This window comes from Cricetulus griseus, chromosome 7 (assembly GCF_003668045.3).
Source record: "Cricetulus griseus strain 17A/GY chromosome 7, alternate assembly CriGri-PICRH-1.0, whole genome shotgun sequence".
Lineage (NCBI taxonomy): Eukaryota > Metazoa > Chordata > Mammalia > Rodentia > Cricetidae > Cricetulus > Cricetulus griseus.
This window is the reverse complement of record NC_048600.1, coordinates 110370933-110392074: the sequence shown is the minus strand read 5'-3', so window position 1 is coordinate 110392074 and position 21142 is coordinate 110370933. Positions and strand designations below refer to the sequence as shown.

At 39.2% G+C, this 21142-nt stretch overlaps 1 protein-coding gene across 1 annotated transcript in view; it reads left to right on the top strand.

The window, feature by feature from the left end:
* Npepps (aminopeptidase puromycin sensitive) overlaps positions 1 to 21142 on the top strand; it is a 74898-nt gene that overhangs the window by 37890 nt on the left and 15866 nt on the right. Inside the window, 12 exon segments of the mRNA XM_027424173.2 lie at positions 1989 to 2189; positions 2729 to 2825; positions 2937 to 2970; positions 3706 to 3820; positions 7567 to 7731; positions 9601 to 9705; positions 10528 to 10588; positions 12521 to 12630; positions 15224 to 15287; positions 17860 to 17999; positions 19334 to 19468; positions 20878 to 21097. Coding sequence (XP_027279974.1) covers positions 1989 to 2189; positions 2729 to 2825; positions 2937 to 2970; positions 3706 to 3820; positions 7567 to 7731; positions 9601 to 9705; positions 10528 to 10588; positions 12521 to 12630; positions 15224 to 15287; positions 17860 to 17999; positions 19334 to 19468; positions 20878 to 21097 — 1447 coding nt within the window.

The window sequence follows — 21142 nt, the reverse complement described above, 5'->3', positions numbered from 1 at the left end:
AAGTCGTATTTTGGCATGAAATACCTGTGTACCAATTATTTTTATTGGTCAATGCTGAGAGGGAATATTCTGTGGTTTCTATGGCTTTGTCTTGTTTCTTGCAGGTGGCCTGTTGTTCATAGATACCAATAGTTTTCAGAACTGTATCCTGGAGACTATAGGGGAGGTTTTGGTCTCCCCTGGAGTTTCTTTTATGGCCAAACAGTTCCGAGGAACCAAGTATCTTGTAGGCTGGGGGGGAGGGGGGGGAGTCTGGAGTTTCTTTGTGTTCAGTTTTGGTCCTAGGCTCTGGGAGGCCAGAGGATCTGGGGATTTCTTGTGTCAGAGGCCTATGTGTCTTTTCTGTAGCCTGTCTGTCATGGCTGCTAAAGCAGGGGGCTGAGTGAGGGTCTGGTCCCTTCATTCCTAGAGGTGAAGCCTTTACTCCTTTCACTTATGAGTAAGTCTTGTTTTCCTTCGTTGCTTTCTGATTGTTTTTCTCCTCAAGGAAGAACTTCTGTATTAGAGCCACTGACAAGATTCTTAAATTTTTGTTTTTTTTTTTTTGAGTCAGGGTCCACTGTATCCAAGGCTGTCCTGGAATTTACTTTGTAGCCCAACTGGCCTTGAACTCACAACCATCTTTCTGTTCATCTTCTTGGGTGTTAGGATTATGTTTATGAGGCACAATGCCCAGATGATCTACTTTTCAAAATTGAAAGATTTATGTAAGGCACCACCTTTATATATTACCTGAAATAAGAGTCATGGCTTTCTCATTAAATCCTTGAAGTGATAGCTATACAAAAAAAGCATATTTAGATTTTTGACTGAGTGTATTTTTAATATGCTATCTTTACTGTTATTGATAAGATAAGCTTTCATTATTTAAATGGTATTGTCTAACACCACCTTGTTTAAGATGTATACTAACCAGGAGCTTGGACTCTGGCTGTAAAGAACTAATAGGTACTAGCACGGTGACTCATGCTTATCTCAGCACTTAGGAGATTGAAGCAGAAAGATTGCTGCAAGTTCAGGGCCAACTTAGACAACATAGTGAGTTTCAGGCCAGCTGGACTACAGAGTAAGACCCTTTCCCAAAAGCCAAAAGTGAACAAACAAAAACATCTAGTTTTTGCCTACTTATTGGTGCAGAGAATTCCATAGAAAATACCATTTTCTAAGCCAGTTGGTGGTGGCTTTGATCCCAACACTCCAGAGACAGAGGCAGTTGGATCTCTGTGAGTTCGAGACCAGTTTGGTCTATAAGAACTAATTCCAGGACAGCCTCCAAAGCCACAGAGAAACCCTGTCTCAAAACCCAACCACCTGCCCCCAAAAAGAAAATACCAGTTTCTTCAAAGATATTCCTAGAGACTAATACACTAAAAAGAATGTTCATTTACGGCGCTGGAGAGATGGCTCAGTGGTTAAGAGCACTAGTTTTTCTTCTAGAGGACCTGAGTTCAATTCCCATCACCCACATTGTGGCTCACAACCATCTATAAAGGGATCTGATGCCCCCTTCAGTCATGCAGATGTACAGAAAGACAGAATACTCAAATAAATAAATAAATAAATAAATAAATAAATAAATAAATAAATATTTTTTAAAAAAAGAATTTTCATTTACATTTTAACATGAATAAATTTAAGGTCTGTTTCTTTTCTTTTGGTTTTTCCAGACTGGGCTTCTCTGTGTAGCCCTGGCTGTCCTAGAATTCAGAGATCCACCTGCCTCTGCCTTCTCAGTGCTGGGACTAAAGGTGTGTGTCACCACTGCCCTGCTGAGGAAAAAGAACTTTATCAGATCATTTTCCTTCTAAGAGGAAAGGTCTTCACGATATTAAAAACTGATGAACTGGGATTAAAATAAGCATTCTAAGAAAGGAAAAGGAAAAATACTCAAGCTTATACTTTTTGCCTACCATTCACTCTAAAATAACAATATAAATCTCCTTAAAAATTACTTTGTTTTTGTTTTATGTTTTTATTTTTCCTTTAAGAATGTAATTGACCGGAAACCATATCCTGATGATGAAAATTTAGTAGAAGTGAAGTTTGCCCGAACACCTGTTATGTCTACGTATCTGGTGGCATTTGTTGTGGGTGAATATGACTTTGTAGAAACAAGGTCAAAAGACGGTGTGTGTGTCCGTGTTTACACCCCAGTTGGCAAAGCAGAGCAAGGAAAATTTGCACTTGAGGTAAATGTCCTTGAAGAGGATTGTTCCAACAGTCCATAACTCCAGGTTGGGGAATTTACATTTCTGATCAATTAATACAGTTATTTGTGATTTAATTAGAAAGTTGTTTTGATACTTTCATTAGGATTTTGGATATTCCAACCTTGATGTTGTATTAACAATTCATAAGATAGTGATCTAGAAAATAGGAACTTGAAGGCTGGGGGTATGATAGAGTGTGTGTTTATCAGTGCATAAAGTCATGGGTTCAAATCTCTGGCTCTGGATAAAAGAGAGAGAAAATATAAAAACAGAATTTTGTTTTTATGTGGAATTGCCATGAAAATATATAGATGTATTGTTCACACCAAGTTATAAATGGGTTGGAGTTTGACCAGTGATACAAAAGTTGTGGCCAATGCAATCTTCATAGGAACTAGGGTACCGTGGGGTTTTTAGAAGCTTATGATAGTTTGGCTTAAAACGGGTTTCCTTTGTGGATTTCTTCGTGACTCATAATAAAGTATTCATAGGATATTTTTGTTTGTTTGTACTTTTAGGTTGCTGCTAAAACCTTGCCTTTTTATAAAGACTACTTCAATGTTCCTTATCCTCTACCTAAAATTGATCTCATTGCTATTGCTGACTTTGCAGCTGGTAAAGTAAATTTCATTTTATTGCTGAATTGTATGACTTTATTTGAATTTTGTGATTTTTGAGGAAAAGTATGCATATATATCAATAAATGTTTATATTTATTTTATGAAGGTGCCATGGAGAACTGGGGCCTTGTTACTTATAGGTATGTTAATGACACATTACCCTGCCCACTTTCAAATCGCCAGTTGCATCCTATTACTAGTTGAGTGCTTTTGCTTTATGCTCTACGGTATATTTTTCTGCCTCTTCTGAGTGTCATGAATATTTGAAGGTTGCTGATGGACTCCCTTCCTGGTGCTACTAAGGATACAGTATTTTTAAGGGGAGCATTTGGCACTTGTACCATCTTTAGCTGTGTTCTTGGCTGTATCTTGTTTGGTGTGGTTCCTTTTCGGCAGTTACACAGCTATTACCCAACTTGAAGAGCCTCCCTGATTCTGTGTTTTCTAGGCAGATTTTTACGTGTCTGTCAGCACAACACAAATGTGGGTTACATAATTTCTGAGGCTGAGTCTATAAACAAATTTTCCTTCCACTTTCAATTGCCTTTTAGCTTTGCATAGCTTATTCCATGTCCTTTTTGGGACTTTAGAATGTAGAATGTCTTCCGCTGCTACCCCTTTATATATCTTCCCTGATTAGCACAGTCTTCCTAGTTAGCAGACTGCACAGGATAAACTTTTATCTTTTGTTGTCTACCAACGTAGTCTTCAGTCTTCCTGGATTCTTACTAATCTTATAAATGCTAAGAAAACATTTACTTGATACTGCTAACGCCTAACATAAAGATATATGACTTACTGCCTGAGCTTCCTTCTGTATGCCTGCTTTCATTGAAAGGCTTTTACCATTTCACTTTTTCTTTTTTTAAATACAGGGAGACCGCATTGCTTATTGATCCAAAAAACTCCTGTTCTTCATCACGCCAGTGGGTTGCTCTGGTTGTGGGACATGAACTCGCCCATCAATGGTTTGGAAATCTTGTTACTATGGTATTTAATATTTTTAAGTGCTCAAATATATCCATCTATGTCCTGCTGCACATAATTTTGACCTCACTGTTTCAAACTTGGCTATGATACTGTGCCAAAAAATTGGATGATAGAAACATTTTATTTTAAGCCGGGTGTTGGTGGCGCACCCTTTAATCCCAGCCCTTGGGAGGCAGAGGCAGGCGGATCTCTGAGCTCGAGGCCAGCCTGGTCTCCAGAGAGAGTGCCAGGACAGGCTCCAAAGCTACACAGAGAAACCCTGTCTCGAAAAAAGAAAACAAAACAAAAAAAGAAACATTTTATTTTAAGCTGGGCGGTGGTGGCACACACATTTTAGTCCCAGCACTTGGGAGGCAGAGGCCAGCAAATCTCTGAGTTTGAGGCCAGCTTGATCTACAGTTACAGTACAGTCAGGGCGATCCAGAGAACTCTGTCTCAGAAAACAAAACAAGAAACATTTTCTTTTAAAAGGTCTGTTTTTCAAAAACACTTATCAGGGCTAGGCACATAGGTCAGTGGTTTAGGTACTTGCCCAACATGCTGAAGGCCCTTAGATTGCCTAGCTTAGAAAGGGGGTGAGGGAAGAGAGAAATTTATAAGAACAGAGGTGAGAACATGTTTGTTTAACAGGAAATGCTTGGTAAACTTCTACAATTTGTTTTCAAATAGGGAATGTTAAGATACTAATTTGGGTGGGTGAGAGAAAAATTTGTCTTAGACAAAGAGGAATGAAATGTGCAGTGAGAGTCCTGGCTAACTATAGTTTCTTGAGTTATCTCTGTTAGGTAGTTTGCTAGTTGAAAAGAAATGTTTAAACTCAACTTACCTTTATTAAGTTAAAGTGGTTGTTAAGAGTCATTGTAATAAGATAAAGTTTGATGAAATAAAAGCTTTTTTAAAATCTACAGAATAAAGTTGTATTTAAACCCAGCTAATTGGAGTTTTCAGTTACCATATGTATTTTCTGTTAATCCTGATGTTTCACCTTTAGTATAAATAAAATTCTATCTGTGGGAACTAATTATGTTAGTGTTTTGAAATACAGAGTTTAATAAACAGGCGTCTGTGTAGTGAAAGAATTTTTTGATAGGTAAAGAACTGAACCTGACTTGCATGTTCGTTAAGTCCATAAATTAAGAATGAGCAAGAAAGTGAGTTATGTTTCAACTGTGACTAAGCTGAAAGCTTTTCTAAAGAAAGTCTGTCGGTTCCTTGAAAATAAGCTCTTCCACTCTTCTTTGTAAATGTAAAACTTTCATTGTGGGTTAAAATTTTTTTATTTTTAATGTAATTTCATTGGAACTATATGAGTTAATGCCTGTATTCAAATGTGTGTAAGAATTGTATTCTCTCTTTTTTGATTTTTTTTTTCTTGAGGCAGAGTCTCTATATAATATTGGCTGTCCTGAAACTCATTATATCCATCTGACAAGGTCTCTAACTAACAGAGGTTCTCCTGCCTCTGCCTTGAAGCCTTGCAAGTGCTGGGATCACAGGCCTACACCACCACTCCTAGCTTAGTATTGTTTTTATAATGCAGCTGCTACTTCCTACCAAATCTGCCCCCCTCTCTCTCCTCTCTATCCTCTTCTCTCCTCTCTGTCCTCTCTCTTCTCCCTCTCCCCCTCCCCTCCCCCTCTCCCTTTCCTCTCCTCTCTCTCCTCTCTCTGTTTTTTGGTTTTGTGAGATGGGATTTCTCTGTGTAGCCCTGGCTGTCCTGAAACTCGCTCTGTAGACCACATTAGCCTCAAACTTACAGAGATTTGTCTGCCTCTGCCAAGTGCTGGGATCAAAGGTGTGTGCCAACACAGATGGCTTCCTACCAAATATTTTTGCTCAGCTTTGAGAAAATATGATAATGTATGGCCAGCAGTAAACTGTAGCAGAGGGACTATATGCTTATTGTTTTGAAGCAACTTTTTACTGTGCTTATGTAACTATCTTTATTAGATGCCAGTCGTTCCAAAGGTTTGATATTCAGTAGCTTTGAACCAGGGGCTTACTAACACTTATATGGCACAGCCTTTATTACTTAATATTAAAAATGTTTGATCTTTTCAAACTGTTTAAGTGCCCTTTTATTATTCAACAAAAGTTCTCTAGCCTCTGTATTGGATTCATATACTACTCTCCTAAAAGATTTAATCAAGTTCACTTCAGTGAAAATTAAACTGTTGTGTTCTAAAAAAATGTTTCCTAATTTTTTTTTCATCAGTTACCCATTAGTTTTTATTATACAGAGAATTCCTTATTAGTTTCTGTGGTTAAACCCATATAGATAAGACCTCACATATTTAATAGTGTTACCCCTGTATAAATGGAATAAAAAGGTTTAATGTTTCTAGACCAGAATAGCTATTAATTTCTGTTGCCATTTCAACATGGTAAACTGGGACCCCCTCCCCCCCAATGGTATCTTACCAGTTGCTGATTTTATTCTTACTATGCATTCTCATTAACAGATGTGAATTTTCTGTTTCATAAATACTTAAATATCATTTTTAGCTACTTCCTGCCATGACATTTTTGTTAAATTTATACAACCCTTATAAGGCCTTTTCTATTTATTTAGAAATAGAAACTGAAGTCACTGTTTGTCCTAGTCATTGTGTGAATAATTTTCAAGTTTCTCATTTGGCCCTGTTAACTGTGGTTTGGCTTGGGTTTTTTTAAGAGAAATTCTTGGCTGTAAGCAGTACTCAGTTTTCTGCCCAGCCTGATGTCCAGTTGTAGTGAACTTAATAAATTGTTCTTGCTGGGCAGTGAGTTGGTGAGAATGAGTGAGACTCATTCTTTTTTTTTTTTAAATAATAATTTAACATTTATTTTATGTGCATTGGGGTAAAGATATCAGATCCTCTGGAACTAGAGTAACAGACAGTTGTAAGCTGCCATGTGGGTGCTGGGAATTGAACCTGGGTCTTCTGGAAGAACAGTCAATGCTCTTAACCGCTGAGCCATCTCTTCAGCCCTGAGACTCATTCTTTGCTTAACTAATTTTTTTTTTCTTTTTTCTCTTCCCCCTCCTTCTCTTTGGTTTTTGTTGTGTTTTTCTATTGTTGTTTTGTGGGTTTTTGTTTGTTCTGAGAAAGGGTCTCACTGTGAATCCCTGGCTAGCCTAGAACTTACTATGTAAACCTCAGTAGCCCAAAATTTCTAGAGACTGCATGTCTCTGCCTCCTAAGTACTGGCATTAAGGTATATACTACTATTCCTGGCCAAAACCTTTTCTTTGGTAGGGCCAGGTAACAAGGTTTCACTTTGTAACTCAGACAAGTGATCCTCCCAAATTCTGAGATTGTAAGAGTATAGCCCTTAGGAGCTGGAGCGATGACTCAGCAGTCTAGAGAACCCCTGCTCAATTCCTAATACTCACATGGCAGCTCACAACTGCTGAAACAGAGGCTCAAACACCTTCACTTAAACATACATGCAGGCAAAAAACCAGTGCACATGAAATAAAAATGCACAAATTGAAAAAAATAAATAACAAACTTTTTTTTCACGGTGAGATGTTTATGTCTGGTTTCATCTTTGTGTGCTCTGTTTTACCTTTCTGTACAGTTCAGACTCTTCCTTCCTCCCTTTTACTTCTGGCAGTAAGATGGTCCTTATCCATGTTATCACCAGTTGGCATTTCCTTTAAATTACAGATTTTCAAGTATAATAGAAGGTAGACATGTTTCTCAAAAATGGAATGACTGTTACTTTGCTTCCTTCACTAGTTTCTACCTTTTTCTTTTTAGGAATGGTGGACTCATCTGTGGTTGAATGAAGGCTTTGCATCCTGGATTGAGTATCTTTGTGTAGACCATTGCTTTCCAGAGTACGATATCTGGACTCAGTTTGTTTCTGCAGATTATACTCGTGCCCAGGAACTTGACGCCTTAGATAACAGCCATCCTATTGAAGTGAGCTATACTTTCCAACCATTTTAGTGGGATAAGTAATTTATTTCATCTCAAGATGCTTAGGATTCTGAAGTAGAAAGAAAACTGCATGGGTGATTTCCCCTGGATGATTTGTTTATTTTTAGCTCATGCTTAAAACTGACAAGAATAAGTTCTAAATAGCATTTCTCTTTAAGGTAGGGAATAAATTTGTCTTTGTAGAGGCAAGAACTATGGGCATTTTTTTTGTTTTTAATGAGAAAACCACCACGTCTGTTGAACAATACTATTGTATTCAACCATTCGACATAGTTCAGTGTCATCAATGCCTGTCCTCTTGGGAGTTTCTTTTTTTTTTCTTTTTTAAAGCTTTGTCAATTATTAAGAGATTGTGGGATGTATGTATGTATGTATGTATGTATGTATGTATGTTTGTTTGTTTGTTTGTTTTGTTTTCTTTTCTCTTTTGGGTTTTTCAAAAGAGGGTTTCCTCATGTAGTTCTGGCTGTCCTGAAACTCACTCTGTAGACCAGGCTGGACCTCCAACTCAGCCACTTGCTTCTGCTTCCCAAGTACTGGGATTAAAGAAGTACACTTCCACACCTGTTTCACTTATTATTATTTTTTTATGTTGATGTAAACACATGCCTGTGTGTGTGTGTGTGTGTGTGTGTGTGTGTGTGTGTGTGTGTGTGTGTGTGTCAGAGGACCACTTTTGAGAGTTTGTTCTCTTCACTGTAAGTTTTTTTTTAGGTGAGGGTTTTGAGGCAAGGTTTCTCTGTGTAGCTTTGGAGGCTGTCCTGGAACTAGCTCTTGTAGACCAAACTGGTCTCGAACTCACAGAGATCTGCCTGCCTCTGCCTCTGGAGTGCTGGGATCAAAGGCATGCACCACCACTGCCCAGCCCCACTGCAAATTTTGAGGATCTAACTGGTCAGGCTTGTGTGCTATTTTACCCACTGGACCGTCTTGTAAGCACTATTTTTTTAACACACATTTATAAAAACTAATTTTACGTACATTGCATATATGTCTGCGTGCGGGTGTCAGATCTTGGAGTTACAGACAGTTGTGAGCTGACATGTGGATACTGGGAATTGAACCCGGGTTCTCTGGAAGAGCAGCTGGTGCTCTCTCTAGCACCCATTTGCTAATTTTTGAGATAAAATTTTGTTTTTGTGACCCTGGCTAGCCTAAAACTCACTATGTAGCCTAGGCTAGCCTGAAAGTCATGGGTGGTTTTCCTGTATTTGCTTCCTAAGAGCTAAGAGGTGCACTACTATACATTGCTAGCTAGCTCTTGTAGGTTATAAATTTTGTATCCAAAGACCTGGAGTTATAATCCTGCTTTGTATTTAACCATTGTTCAACCTGTGGTTCTCAACCTTCCTAATCCTGTCACTCTCAAATACAGTTCTTCATGTTGTGGAGACCTCCAACTATAGTTATTTTGTTACTACTTCATAACTGTAATTTTGTTACTGTTAGGAATCAATGTAAATATCTGATATGTAGGATATCTGATATCCAAAAAAGGGAGTCTTGAGAAGAGCTATTCTAAACCTTTATAATTTTTGAAAGAAATCAAATTGTTTTCATCATGATGTTCTCTCCAGACACACTCAAGAATAAATGGAACTTTAATAGCTTGCCTTTCATTAAAGGAGAATCGGGGTTAAAACCTAAGCTGGGAACTGCAACAGGGATTATGTTGTATAATCTGTCATGTTTAAGTTATTCTTACTTTTTTGAGCATTGTCATATGTTTTTCTGAGTAAGTTAAAGGCAGAGGAATAGAGTTAGAAGGGTTTTCCTAGAAAGCTTTTTATGTAATTCAGTGTTACAGGCTGTCTGCTTCCTGTCATAACCCTGAATCACACTGTCTGCCAGGTCAGTGTGGGCCATCCATCTGAGGTTGATGAGATATTTGATGCTATATCGTATAGCAAAGGTGCATCTGTTATCCGAATGCTACATGACTACATCGGCGATAAGGTAAAAAAAAAAAAAAAAAAAAAAAAAAAAAAAAAAAAAAAAAAAAAAAAAATCTATCACTCCTGCAATCATAGTTTTAAAGCATGCACAGAGTTTTGTCTGATTTTTTAAATTAAATTTTTAGAAATTAATTAAATTTTTTCCCTCTTATATTGGTTGAGTTCCTAGAAGAATGATATGCAAGTTAAGATGTTTGTGGTAAGAATGGGAAGCTGGTATAAAACTTAAAAGCAATTGGGCATGTAGTCCCAGCGCTGGGGAAGCAGGCAGATCTCTGTGAGTTTAAGGTCAGCCTGGTCTACAGAGCAATTTCCAAGCCAGCAGCCAGGGCTACATAGTGATGCTCTGTCTGTAATCATAAATAATTTATTGATGTGACAGAACACCATGACCAAGACAGCTTGTGGAAGGAAGCATTTAACGAGGCTTGAATACCGTCCACCGCCATTGTGGGGGGCATGGCGGCAGGCAGGCAGGCACGGAGCTTTACCTAAGAACTCTCTCTCTCTCTCTCTCTCTCTCTCTCTCTCTCTCTCTCTCTCTCTCTCTCTCTCCTCCCTTTACCTCCCTCCCTCCCTCCCTCCCTCCCTCCCTCCCTCTCTCCTCTCTCCCTCTCTCCTCTCTCCTTTGTTTCTTTGTTGCCCTGGCTATCACAGAACTACTCTGTAGACCAAACTGGCCTCAAACAAAAAGATCTGTCTGCCTCTGCCTCCCAAGTGCTGCACCACTACACATTAAGTACATTTACTTCTGACTAATGTGCATATCTACTATCAATTCTGAGGTCTAACTCACTTGAATTTAAAAATTGTATTTTTTTAGGACTTTAAGAAAGGAATGAACATGTATTTAACAAAGTTCCAACAAAAGAATGCTGCAACAGGTAATTCTGCATTTTTCTTTTTGTTTTAATTTTTACCACCATCCTTCTTTACCGTTTTTATCATGCTGGAGATCAGTCCAGGGGGTTCATGCATGCAAAGCACATACTCTACCAGACTGATCTGCACTCTGACCTCAAAGATAATATTTAATAACTTGAGATAGAAAAACAGATAAAGCCTGGGGTTGGTTCCCCAACACCAGACAAAGGGGTGATGGAGATAAAATTTTTTCATTCTATACAGGAAGGGACATTTTATGATGAGTCATTCACAGATCACAGACCACACTCTGAATAGCAAAATCTACTGTTTAATGTTTTTATCCCAGCTATTTATGAAAGATAGTTGGTATTCCTATATACTTGGATGACCATGAATGGTTTTCATCCTCTTGCAAAAATTTCATTGCTATCTGTCTTTCCTCATTGTTATTCCCCAAATGACTTTGTGATCTATTAAGATCTATTAAGATTTCGTAGCCGGGCGTTGGTGGTGCACACCTTTAATCCCAGCACTTGGGAGCCAGAGGCAGGCGGATCCCTGTGAGTTCGAGGCCAGCCTGGTCTCCAGAGCAAGTGCCAGGATAGGCTCCAAAGTCACAGAGAAACCCTGTCTCGGGAAAAAAAAAAAATTGTGATTGCGTACTAACCCAGTACTTGTAGATTTGCTCTCTTTGGGGGGGAGGAGTGGAGGTGTGTGTGTGTGTGTGTTTGATACAGGGTTTTCTCTGTGTAGTCCTGGCTGTCCTGGAACTAGCTTTGTAGATGAGGCTGGCCTCAAACCCATAGATTGACCTGCCTCTGGCTCCCAAGTGCTGGGATTAAAAGCACGTGCCACCACTGCCCAGCTCTATTCCATCTCTTAAGCTAAAGCTGAAGCTGTTTGCCACAAATATTGTGCTAGTCTCTTTATTTTTCCTTCATGTTGAAATCCATACCTCATGCAAGTGTGTGTGTGCACGCCCGTTCGTACCATGCCCAGCAACATTGAATATGTATTTTAACTTAGGTTAATTGAATGGATGTAATGGCCTTAAGTTTGTCAGTGAATGTTTAATGAGCTTAAACATATTTTTGTGAGCTGGGCAGTGGTGGCGCACGCCTTTAATCCCAGCACTTGGGAGACAGAGGCAGGTGGATCTCTGTGAGTTTGAGACCAGCCTGGTCTACAAGAGCTAGTTCCAGGACAGCCTCCAAAGCCACAGGGAAACCCTGTCTCGGAAAACCAAAAAAACAGAACAAAACAAAACAAAACATTTCTTTTGTGATTTTGATTCTGGTTCTTTTTGTTTGAACTTAATCTGTTTGTCTTATTTATGATAATTTTTAATTTTCTTCACCATAATGATTAAGTTCATCAGAGAATAAAAGTCCAGTTGTTTTCTGTGTTTGTTTTGAAGTGTGTATGCACATACGTGCATGCAGAAGCCAAGGGTCAGTGTTGAATATCTTCCTCAATTGTGCTCTGCCTTTTTTGTGTGTGTGGGGGGGGGGGCGTGTTTTGAGACAGGGTTTCTCTGTGGCTTTGGAGGCTGTTGTCCTGAAACTAGCTCTTGTAGACCAGGCTGGTCTTGAACTCACAGAGATCCACCTGCCTCTGCTTCTGGAGTGCTGGGATTAAAGGAGTGGGCCGCCACCACCACCTGGCTCTCAGCCCCAATTTTTTATGTCGGTGCTGGAGATCTGAACTGAGGACACCATGCTGGTATGGCAAGAACTTCACCAAGTGAGTCCCCAGAAATACTCTTTATAGTAAAATTTACTTAATCATAGCATTGTAGGTGGGGCATTGTAGGTTTGACCCCCTATGTGACAAATAGTTGGTAAGCAATGCAATGTTAAGAGTTAAATGAATTTTCTGATTTAGAAAATATATATATATACATATATATACATACACATTTCAGGTTATTGTTTTCATTTACCTTCTAGAGGATCTCTGGGAAAGTTTGGAAAATGCCAGTGGTAAACCTATAGCTGCTGTGATGAATACCTGGACCAAACAAATGGGATTCCCTCTCATTTATGTGGAAGCAGAACAGGTAAACTTGCGTAGCCTGGTGTGGTGTGTCCACCTATATTTCTGTACTCAGGTGAGACCAGCCTCGCCAGACAGTTTGAAAAAACAAAAAAAGAACATTAGCACACAAGGATAATTGTTTTTTCTCTGAGGATTTAATTCCTCAAAACTGTTAAGCTTATTAATGATCACACTTACATGATACCTGTTCTTTTTTTCTTTAGGCTCAGCATCCTTATAGACTTTAGTAGCCTGCTGGGTGTAGTGGTGTACACCTTTAATCCCAGCACTTGGGAAGCAGAGCTAGACAGATTTCTTGTGAGTCTTAGTCCAGCCTGGTTTTCATAGTAAGTTCCAGGACAGCCAGAGCTACATAGTGAGACTTTGCCTTCGGGGAGAAAAACACATGAGTTACAACAGAGAACAGTAATTCTCCACTTTCCAATACTACTAAAATTCATTTTACTTTTCTTCTATCCAGATATTTTCAAGGTTTTCCTCTCTTTGTTTTTATTGGCTTTTGTTTATATGCCTAGCTAGTGAGCATGTAGAAAGTCTTTTTGCTTTTTTTCTGAAACAGATTATCACTATATAGTCCTAGCTGGCCCCCATCTCTTAAATTCTAGAATGCATAATATCCATAATCCATGATGCCCCCCTTTTTTAAAATTATTTTTATTTAATTGTAAGTTTTTGGTTTTGGTTTTGGTTTTTTAGACAGGGTTTCTCTGTGCAACAGTCCTAGCTCTTCTGGAACTCACTTTGTAGACCAGACTCACCTTGAAGTCACTGGGATTAAAGGCATGTGCCACTAGCCAAGGCGTTGGTGGTACACAGCTTTTGGGAGGCCAAGGCAGGTGGATCTCTGAGTTTGAGGCTAGCATGATCTACAGAGCAAGTTCCAGGACAGGCAGGCTCCAAAACAATACAGAGAAACCCTGTCTCCAAAAAAAAAAACTAAAACAAGCAAACAAACAAGCAAACAAAAAAAGGCATGTGCCACCACCCAGCCCAACGTTTTCTTTCTTATTTATTTGCTTGCTTGTTTTTTTCTTTTTTTGTTTTGATTTTGGAAATATGATCTTCCTATGTATGTAGCCCTGGTGGCCTCAAATTCCCAGAGATCTGCCTACCTTTTCTTCTCCAGTAATGAGATTAAAGGCTGTGACACTGTGCCTGGATTTCATTTCTGTTTCTTGTACTTAGTTTAATTACTAACATGACTTTTAGGTTTACATTTGATTTAAGTAAGCTCAAATCTGTTCGTAATGAATATTTGTTGAAGTTTTCTCCCTTGGTGGTGTTTGAATGCATGGTGTAGATGTGTGTGTGCTTGTGTGTGCCAGTGCAGGTGGTGAGGAACAGAGGTCAGTGGTCTGTCCTCCTCGCTTTGCTGACAGGATCTCTCACGAGAACCGAGATTTCACTAGGTTGATTGGTCAGCAAGCTCCAGGGATCTGCTGTTTCTACCTTGCAGACAGTGGGATTATAAATGCTCATTATCACACCCCAGTTTTTCCGTGGATGCTGGGGATTGAACTCCGGTCCTAGTGGTTGCATAGCAAGCATTATACTAAGTTGTCATCTCACCCAAAGTATTTTTTTTAAACATATACATTATTGCTTTTGATTTTCAGGTTATTTATAACCACTCTCACATTCAAATTTGTGTTTTATTACAAAACTTGTACTTTAAAACAAGATATGTGTTCCTTTTATAGCTAACAAGCTGCATTCTAGGATTTAAATTCTGAATATTGAATCTACCTGTTAATCTAATAAAGTGGGAAAAATCTAATATAATCTTTCTCTATGAAGAATAATATAATTTTGTTTGTTGTGTACACTTTGGGGGAAGTGGAACAGGCTCAGGCTCACTTTAGACTCACTGTGTAGCATCCTCCAGGACAACCTGGAAGACCTACTGCTTTGCCTCCCACTCCCAAGAGCTGGGATTGCTGGTGGGCATTGGCATTCCTGCCTTTTGTTTTATATATTTTTAAAGATAAATAATTTGCTTTTAGGAATTTCTCTCATATGAGTGTTACACACCTTCAGAGGATTCATATTCATACAAATTTGTCTTTTATTTGAAAAGCTTTATTATATTTAAATTTATTATATATATATATTATATTATATATAGATTGAATAGCTGGTCTCTAGGGCATTTAAACAGGTTCTTTTTTTAATTTTTCTTCTGAGATGTGAATGAAAAGGATTGACTTGTTTAAATTTATTCTTTGACAGTTTCATATACAATGTATCTTGTATTCCAAGAACTCTTCCCAACACATCCAACTCCTACCCCTCCTGTCCTTTTTTATATAACTCACTGCATGCATACGGGTATAGGGCCAGCCACAGGAGCATGAACAACCTACCAGAGACTGCATGTCTGAAGAAAACTTGCATCCCCCACCCCAAAGCAGCTGCTGATCAGCTAGGGGAGGACTCATGATTCCCTCCCCCAAAAGTGACTTTTTTTCTATTCTATAGTATCCTCATGTGTATCACCCTTTAAGACATTTGTTTGTACTGGTTCTCCATCTACACTGTCACAGAAACACCCAAAAATCACCATTGTTATTATAGCCTTTACTTTGCTTCTGTAGGTAGAAGATGACAGAGTGCTGAGGCTGTCTCAAAAGAAATTCTGTGCCAGTGGACCATATGTCGGTAAGCAAATAATGTTATAAGAGGGAACTGAGCAATAAATTTGGGTTCCTTACTAGTGGTTTTCAAATTAAAAATAATACCATCTTCTTTATTATTTGTTTAGTTACACTTTGAATTTAATTTGTTTTATTTATTTTATGTGTATCTGTGTGCCTGCTTGTCTGTGCAGCAATTGTGTACAAGTAGAGGCAAGCAGATCACTGTGAATTTGAGGACAGCCTGATCTTCATAACAACTTCCAGGTCAGCCAGGGATATGTAGAAAGACCCTGTTTCAGTCACTCCCTCTACACATCTCTCTCTCTTTCTCTCTCTCTCTCTCTCTCTCTCTCTCTCTCTCTCTCTCTCTCTCTCTCCCTCTCCCCTCCCTCCCCTCCCGCCTCCCTCCCTCCTCCTCCCTCTCCCTCTCTCTCTCTCCCTCTCTCCCTCCCTCCCTCCTCTCCATATTATGTATATAGCATTCTGCCTGCACACCAGAAGAGGGCACCATGTCTCTTTATAAATGGTTGTGTTGCTGGGAGTTGAACTCAGGACCTCTGGAAGAGCAGCCAGTGCTCTTAACCACTGAGCCATCTCTCCAGACCTCTCCCCTAAAATATTTAGTTTTGGGTTGTTTATTTTGTTTGTTTGTTTGTTTGTTTGTTTGTTTGTTTTCGAGACAGGGTTTCTCTGTATTGCTTTGGAGGCTGTCCTGGAACTCCCTCTGTAGACCAGGCTGGTCTCGAACTCACAGAGATCCACCTGCCTCTGCCTCTGGAGTGCTGGGATTAAAGGCGTGTGCCACCAACGCTCCAAATTTTTAAAAATTTACTTAAATTTATTTTATGTGCATTGGTGTAAAGGTGTCCCTGGAACTGGAGTTACAGACAGTTGTGAGCTGCCATGTGGGTGCTGGGAATTGAACTCCAGTACTCTGGAAGAACAGCCAGTGAGTGCTCTTAACTGCTGAGCCATCTCTCCCATGTGGTGTCTGGTCCCTGTCCCCCCTCCTGTTGTTTTTTTTTTTTTTGGCTTTTCAAGACAGGGTTTATCTGTGTTACTTTGGAGCCTGTCCTGAATCTCGTTTTTGTAGACTAGGCTGAACTTAGATTTGCCTGCCTCTACCTCCTGAGTGCTGGGATCAAAGGCATGTGCCACCACCACCCCCTAAAATTTTTGTCTTTTTTTTTTTTAATTTATTTTATGTGCATTGGTGTGAGAGTGTCCAATCCCCTGGAAATGAACTTACAGACAATTGTGAGCTGCCATATGGGTGCTGGGAATTGAACCCTGATCTCTGGAAAAGCAGCCAGTGCTCTTAACCACTGAGCTATCTCTCTAGCCCCCCCCCCCAATAAAATTTCTTAAAGACACCTATCTAATAAGTTTAAAAGAGTGGGAATTCAAATAAGATAGTTGAGATCCCTGAGTTTGTCCTCTCAACTGCTACCTTCTCAGATAATTTCTCTTCTCATTAAGCTCCTTTTACCTATAAAATTTTACCCAAGAAATTACATTTTAATTGAAGAAACTGTTTCTTTTGCTTTAGAATAGTAATCTCAGTATAGTCCTCTGTGACCTAACCAATAGGGGCAACATTAAAACCTGGAGTATCTCGATGGTGGGGTTTGTATTTGTTTGAGCCTGGGTTTCACTGTGTGGCCCTAGGTGTCCTGGAACTCACTCTGTAGACCAAGCTATTCTCAGCTCACAGAGATCCTCCTGCAGAGCTCTGCCCTCTGAGTGACACCATCTCGGGCTGTGACTTAATCTTTTTAACCAAGCAAGAGGTTTACTTATATGATGATTGTGTGCCTTTTGTTGTTTTTGAGATAGGGTTTCTCTGTAATTTTGGAGCCTATCCTGGAACTCACTCTGGAGACCAGGCTCACAGAGATCCACCTGCTTCTGCCTCCCGAGTTCTGGGATTAAAGGCATGCACCACCACCATGTGATTGTGAGCCTTCTTTAAATAGCTCTGTTAATGCACTAATACAGAGTCTGATTTGCTGTTTGCTATCTGATACAGTGTTCTACTTTTCAAATGCTTTGGCTTTTAGATGTGTCTCCTCGGTGATGAAACACTGTCCCAGTGTAGTAGTGTAAGCCCTTTAAGGAAAACACCTTAGAACGTTCACTACTCAGATCTAACAGCTATCTTTATTGCATTGCTTGAGTTAATTATTCTCTTTGAGACAACTGATTTTGATATTAACTTATCTTTTTCTTTGCACTAATATTACTTAGGTCACCTGGAAGCATAAAATAAAGCTGTGGATGTGTCTTGGTTATAACACTGACAGTGCTCTGTCTACCTTACCACCTGTTTCTTTTCTTTTTTATTATTATTATTATTATTATTATTATTATTATTATTATTATTATTATTATTATTCCAAGACAGGGTTTCTCTATAGCTTTGGAGCCTATCCTGGAACTCTCTCTGTAGACCAGGCTGGCCTCAAACTCAGAGAGATCCACCTGCCTCTGGCCCCTGAGTGCTGGGATTAAAGGTGTGCACCACCACTGATGGTTTCCATCTGTTTCTTTAAATGTAACATTGTCTTTAAATTTTCTGTTCTCTTCTTGTTTAGGTGAAGACTGTCCTCAGTGGATGGTTCCTATCACAATCTCAACTAGTGAAGATCCCAGCCAAGCTAAACTAAAAATACTAATGGATAAGCGAGAGATGAATGTAGTCTTGAAAAATGTCAAACCAGACCAATGGGTAAAGGTGAGTTGAGAATGGCGTAGCTGTTTTTATCTTATCTGAAGGATTATTTCTTTTCCTCTACCTTCTGTGGCTTTCTCTGAATTATATTCTTTCAATTTAAAGAATAAGAAGGAAACACTGGGGGCTTGAGAGATGGCTTAGTGGTTAAGAGCACTGGCTTCTCTTCCAGAGGACCCGGGTTCAATTCCCAGCATCCACATGGCATCTCACAGCTGTCTGTAACTCCAGTTCCATGGGATCTGATATCTTCACACCAATGCACACAAAATAAAGTTTATAAATTATTTAAAAAAAAAAAAAAGAAGAAGAAGAAATAAACAAGAAGGAAACCCTGAAGTGAGAGAAGAAAAATAAGAGTTGACAGCATTTGGTCATGCCTACCTGTAACCCCAGCACCCATTAGGCTGAGGCAGGAGGTTAGAGTTTCATGCTGGCCTAGGCTAGTGAGTCTGTTTCAGACAGGGAAAGGAAGATGTAAATAGTAGACTGTGCATAGAACATTTGTAGACTTTCAACTTCAAACTGCCCTCCCATTCTAAAAAGCTAAGAGTGGTGGCTCAACCTTTTAATCCTAGCCCTTGGGAAGCAGAGGCAGTTGGATCTCTGAGTTCAGTTTACAGAGTGAGTTCCAGGACAGCCAGAGCTACACAGAAACCCTGTTTAGAAAAAAACAAAGCAAAATATATTTTGATTATTTATACAAATGTATACAGTATCTTTTTATGATTCAATTTTTATGTGTATTGCTGTTTTGCCTGCATGTATGTCTGTGTGAGGTGTCAGATCTTGGAGTTACAAACAGTTGCGAGCTGCCATGTCGGCGCTGGGAATTGAACCTGGTCCTCTGCAAGAGCAGCCAGTGCTCTTAACCGCTAAGCCATTTCTCCATCCCCTATTTTTATAATATTTCTACATAGTAAACTTTATAATTTCATTTTACATAGTTCTTTTGTTTGCTTATTTGTTTTTCAAGGCAGGACTTAGCTCAGTGAGAAAGTCCTTGCTTAGTATTCAGGAATCCATGTGTTTGATCCCTGTCAGTACCCCCCCCCCAAAAAAAAAAAAAAAACAAAAAAAAACTGGTTTTGTTTTTTTGAGGCAGGTTCTCACTGTGTAGCTCTGGCTGTCCTAGAACTCATTATATAGACCAGGGTGGCCACCCAAAAAATCTTTTAAAAATGGAATGTAATGTCTGACTGAGCCTGGTGGTGCTCACCTTTAATCCTAGCACTGTGTAAGCAGAGGCAGGTGGATCTCTGTGGGTTGGAAACACTGTCTCAAAAGAGAAGTCAGGTGAAAGGAAGTGGTTAATACTATATATTGGCTCTTTTCAGTTAAATCTGGGAACAGTTGGGTTTTATCGGACCCAGTACAGCTCTGCCATGCTGGAAAGTTTATTACCAGGCATCCGTGACCTTTCACTGCCCCCAGTGGATCGACTTGGATTACAGAATGACCTCTTTTCTCTGGTGAGCATCTCACACTTAAGTTACATGATGCATTTTCTTGGTTAAAGGGTCCTGTTTCTCCTGGAGTGTATAAAGCATAATAGAAGGATGTGGTTCTTCCCAAAGGTTGGCACTTTTAGGACAACAGCAAATGGCTAATTATTAACACAACAAAATTGTACCTGTATCATTTGCCAGAAGCAAATTCCATTTTAATGTTTCTAAGCTAATTTTTAAAACCATCTTTGTTGGGCTGGAAAGATGGCTCAGAGGTTAAGAACACTAACTGCTCTTCCAGAGTTCCTGAGTTCAATTCCCAGCAACCACATGGTGGCTCACAACCATCTGTAATGAGACATGGTACCCTTTTCTGGTGTCCAGGCATACACTGAGGCAGAATGTTGTAAACATAGTAAATAAATAAATCTTAAAAAAAAATCTTTAAACTATTCTTTGTAAGAGAAAAAGTCCATTCTTTTCAAAACACATGGATATGAGTAATGAAGAAATTTCCGTACTGATTTTTTTAAAAACTGATTCAGAGTGATTTTATGTTTTTCTTACTTTGCTAGGAAAGCCAGAATGTTTTAACAGTATGTTATTACTCAAATTATAGAATATCAGCCCCAGAATTATATACGTATTTGGCTTTGTTCCAGGAAGGATTTAAAGCAGCAAAATTTGTATTTTGTCTTTATGACTCCAGCAGGTTAGGTAATTTCAGAATGTCTTTGCCTGTGGTAAGATTGTGATTCTTTCTAGCATTCCTTTAAATCGGACCTGAAATCTCCTTGCCCTCTGTGATTGCTGATTGGATTCCTTCTTTGCATAAATGCAGATTAGCATTCATGGACAAATCCTCCCATCTGCTAATCTCCCTGCCATGGCAGACCTGTCCCATGAGAGCAGGCTGTGTGTGCAGTTGGCTGATAGAACAGAAGTTCTTTTTCCAGCTCTTATTAGTCAGTGCTGAAAGCAAGCACTCTAAATTCATAGCCTTCCCATTCCTGTTCTTTAGAAGTGCGTAAAGGAGAGGCTCAAATTGACATAGTTTGCAGGTCCAGCCCTGAAAGAGCCTTTGTCAAGAACCAGAGCCCAACTCTTCTTGCAGCTTTACTGAAAGTATAAAAAATTTGAAAACATTAAAGTGTTGCCCCAGAAACTGAGTAAAAATAAGAAGTTAACTGGTTTTTGTTGGTCTCAAATTATGAGGTATAATGTAATTTTTAAGGAGTTCTTTTACAAATAGCAAAGAAATAAATAAAAGATTATGTTATGATAGGATTTTTATTCTAATAGTATTCTGAACTTACTTAGCCTCATTTCCTTAAACCCAAAAAATTACTAGCAGTAGATAATGCCAAAGTACATGTTTGTTTTCTTTTGTCTTGTTTGAAGGCTGGGCTAATTTGTGTTTTTTCCTATCCCAGGCTCGAGCTGGAATCATTAGCACTGTAGAGGTTCTAAAAGTCATGGAGGCTTTTGTGAATGAGCCCAATTATACTGTATGGAGCGACCTGAGCTGTAACCTGGGGATTCTTTCAACTCTCTTGTCCCACACAGACTTCTATGATGAAATCCAGGAGTTTGTGAAAGATGTCTTTTCACCTATAGGAGAGAGACTGGGCTGGGACCCCAAACCTGGAGAAGGTAATGAATGAGTGTACTGTATGGGGAAAGAATCTGTCTGAAATT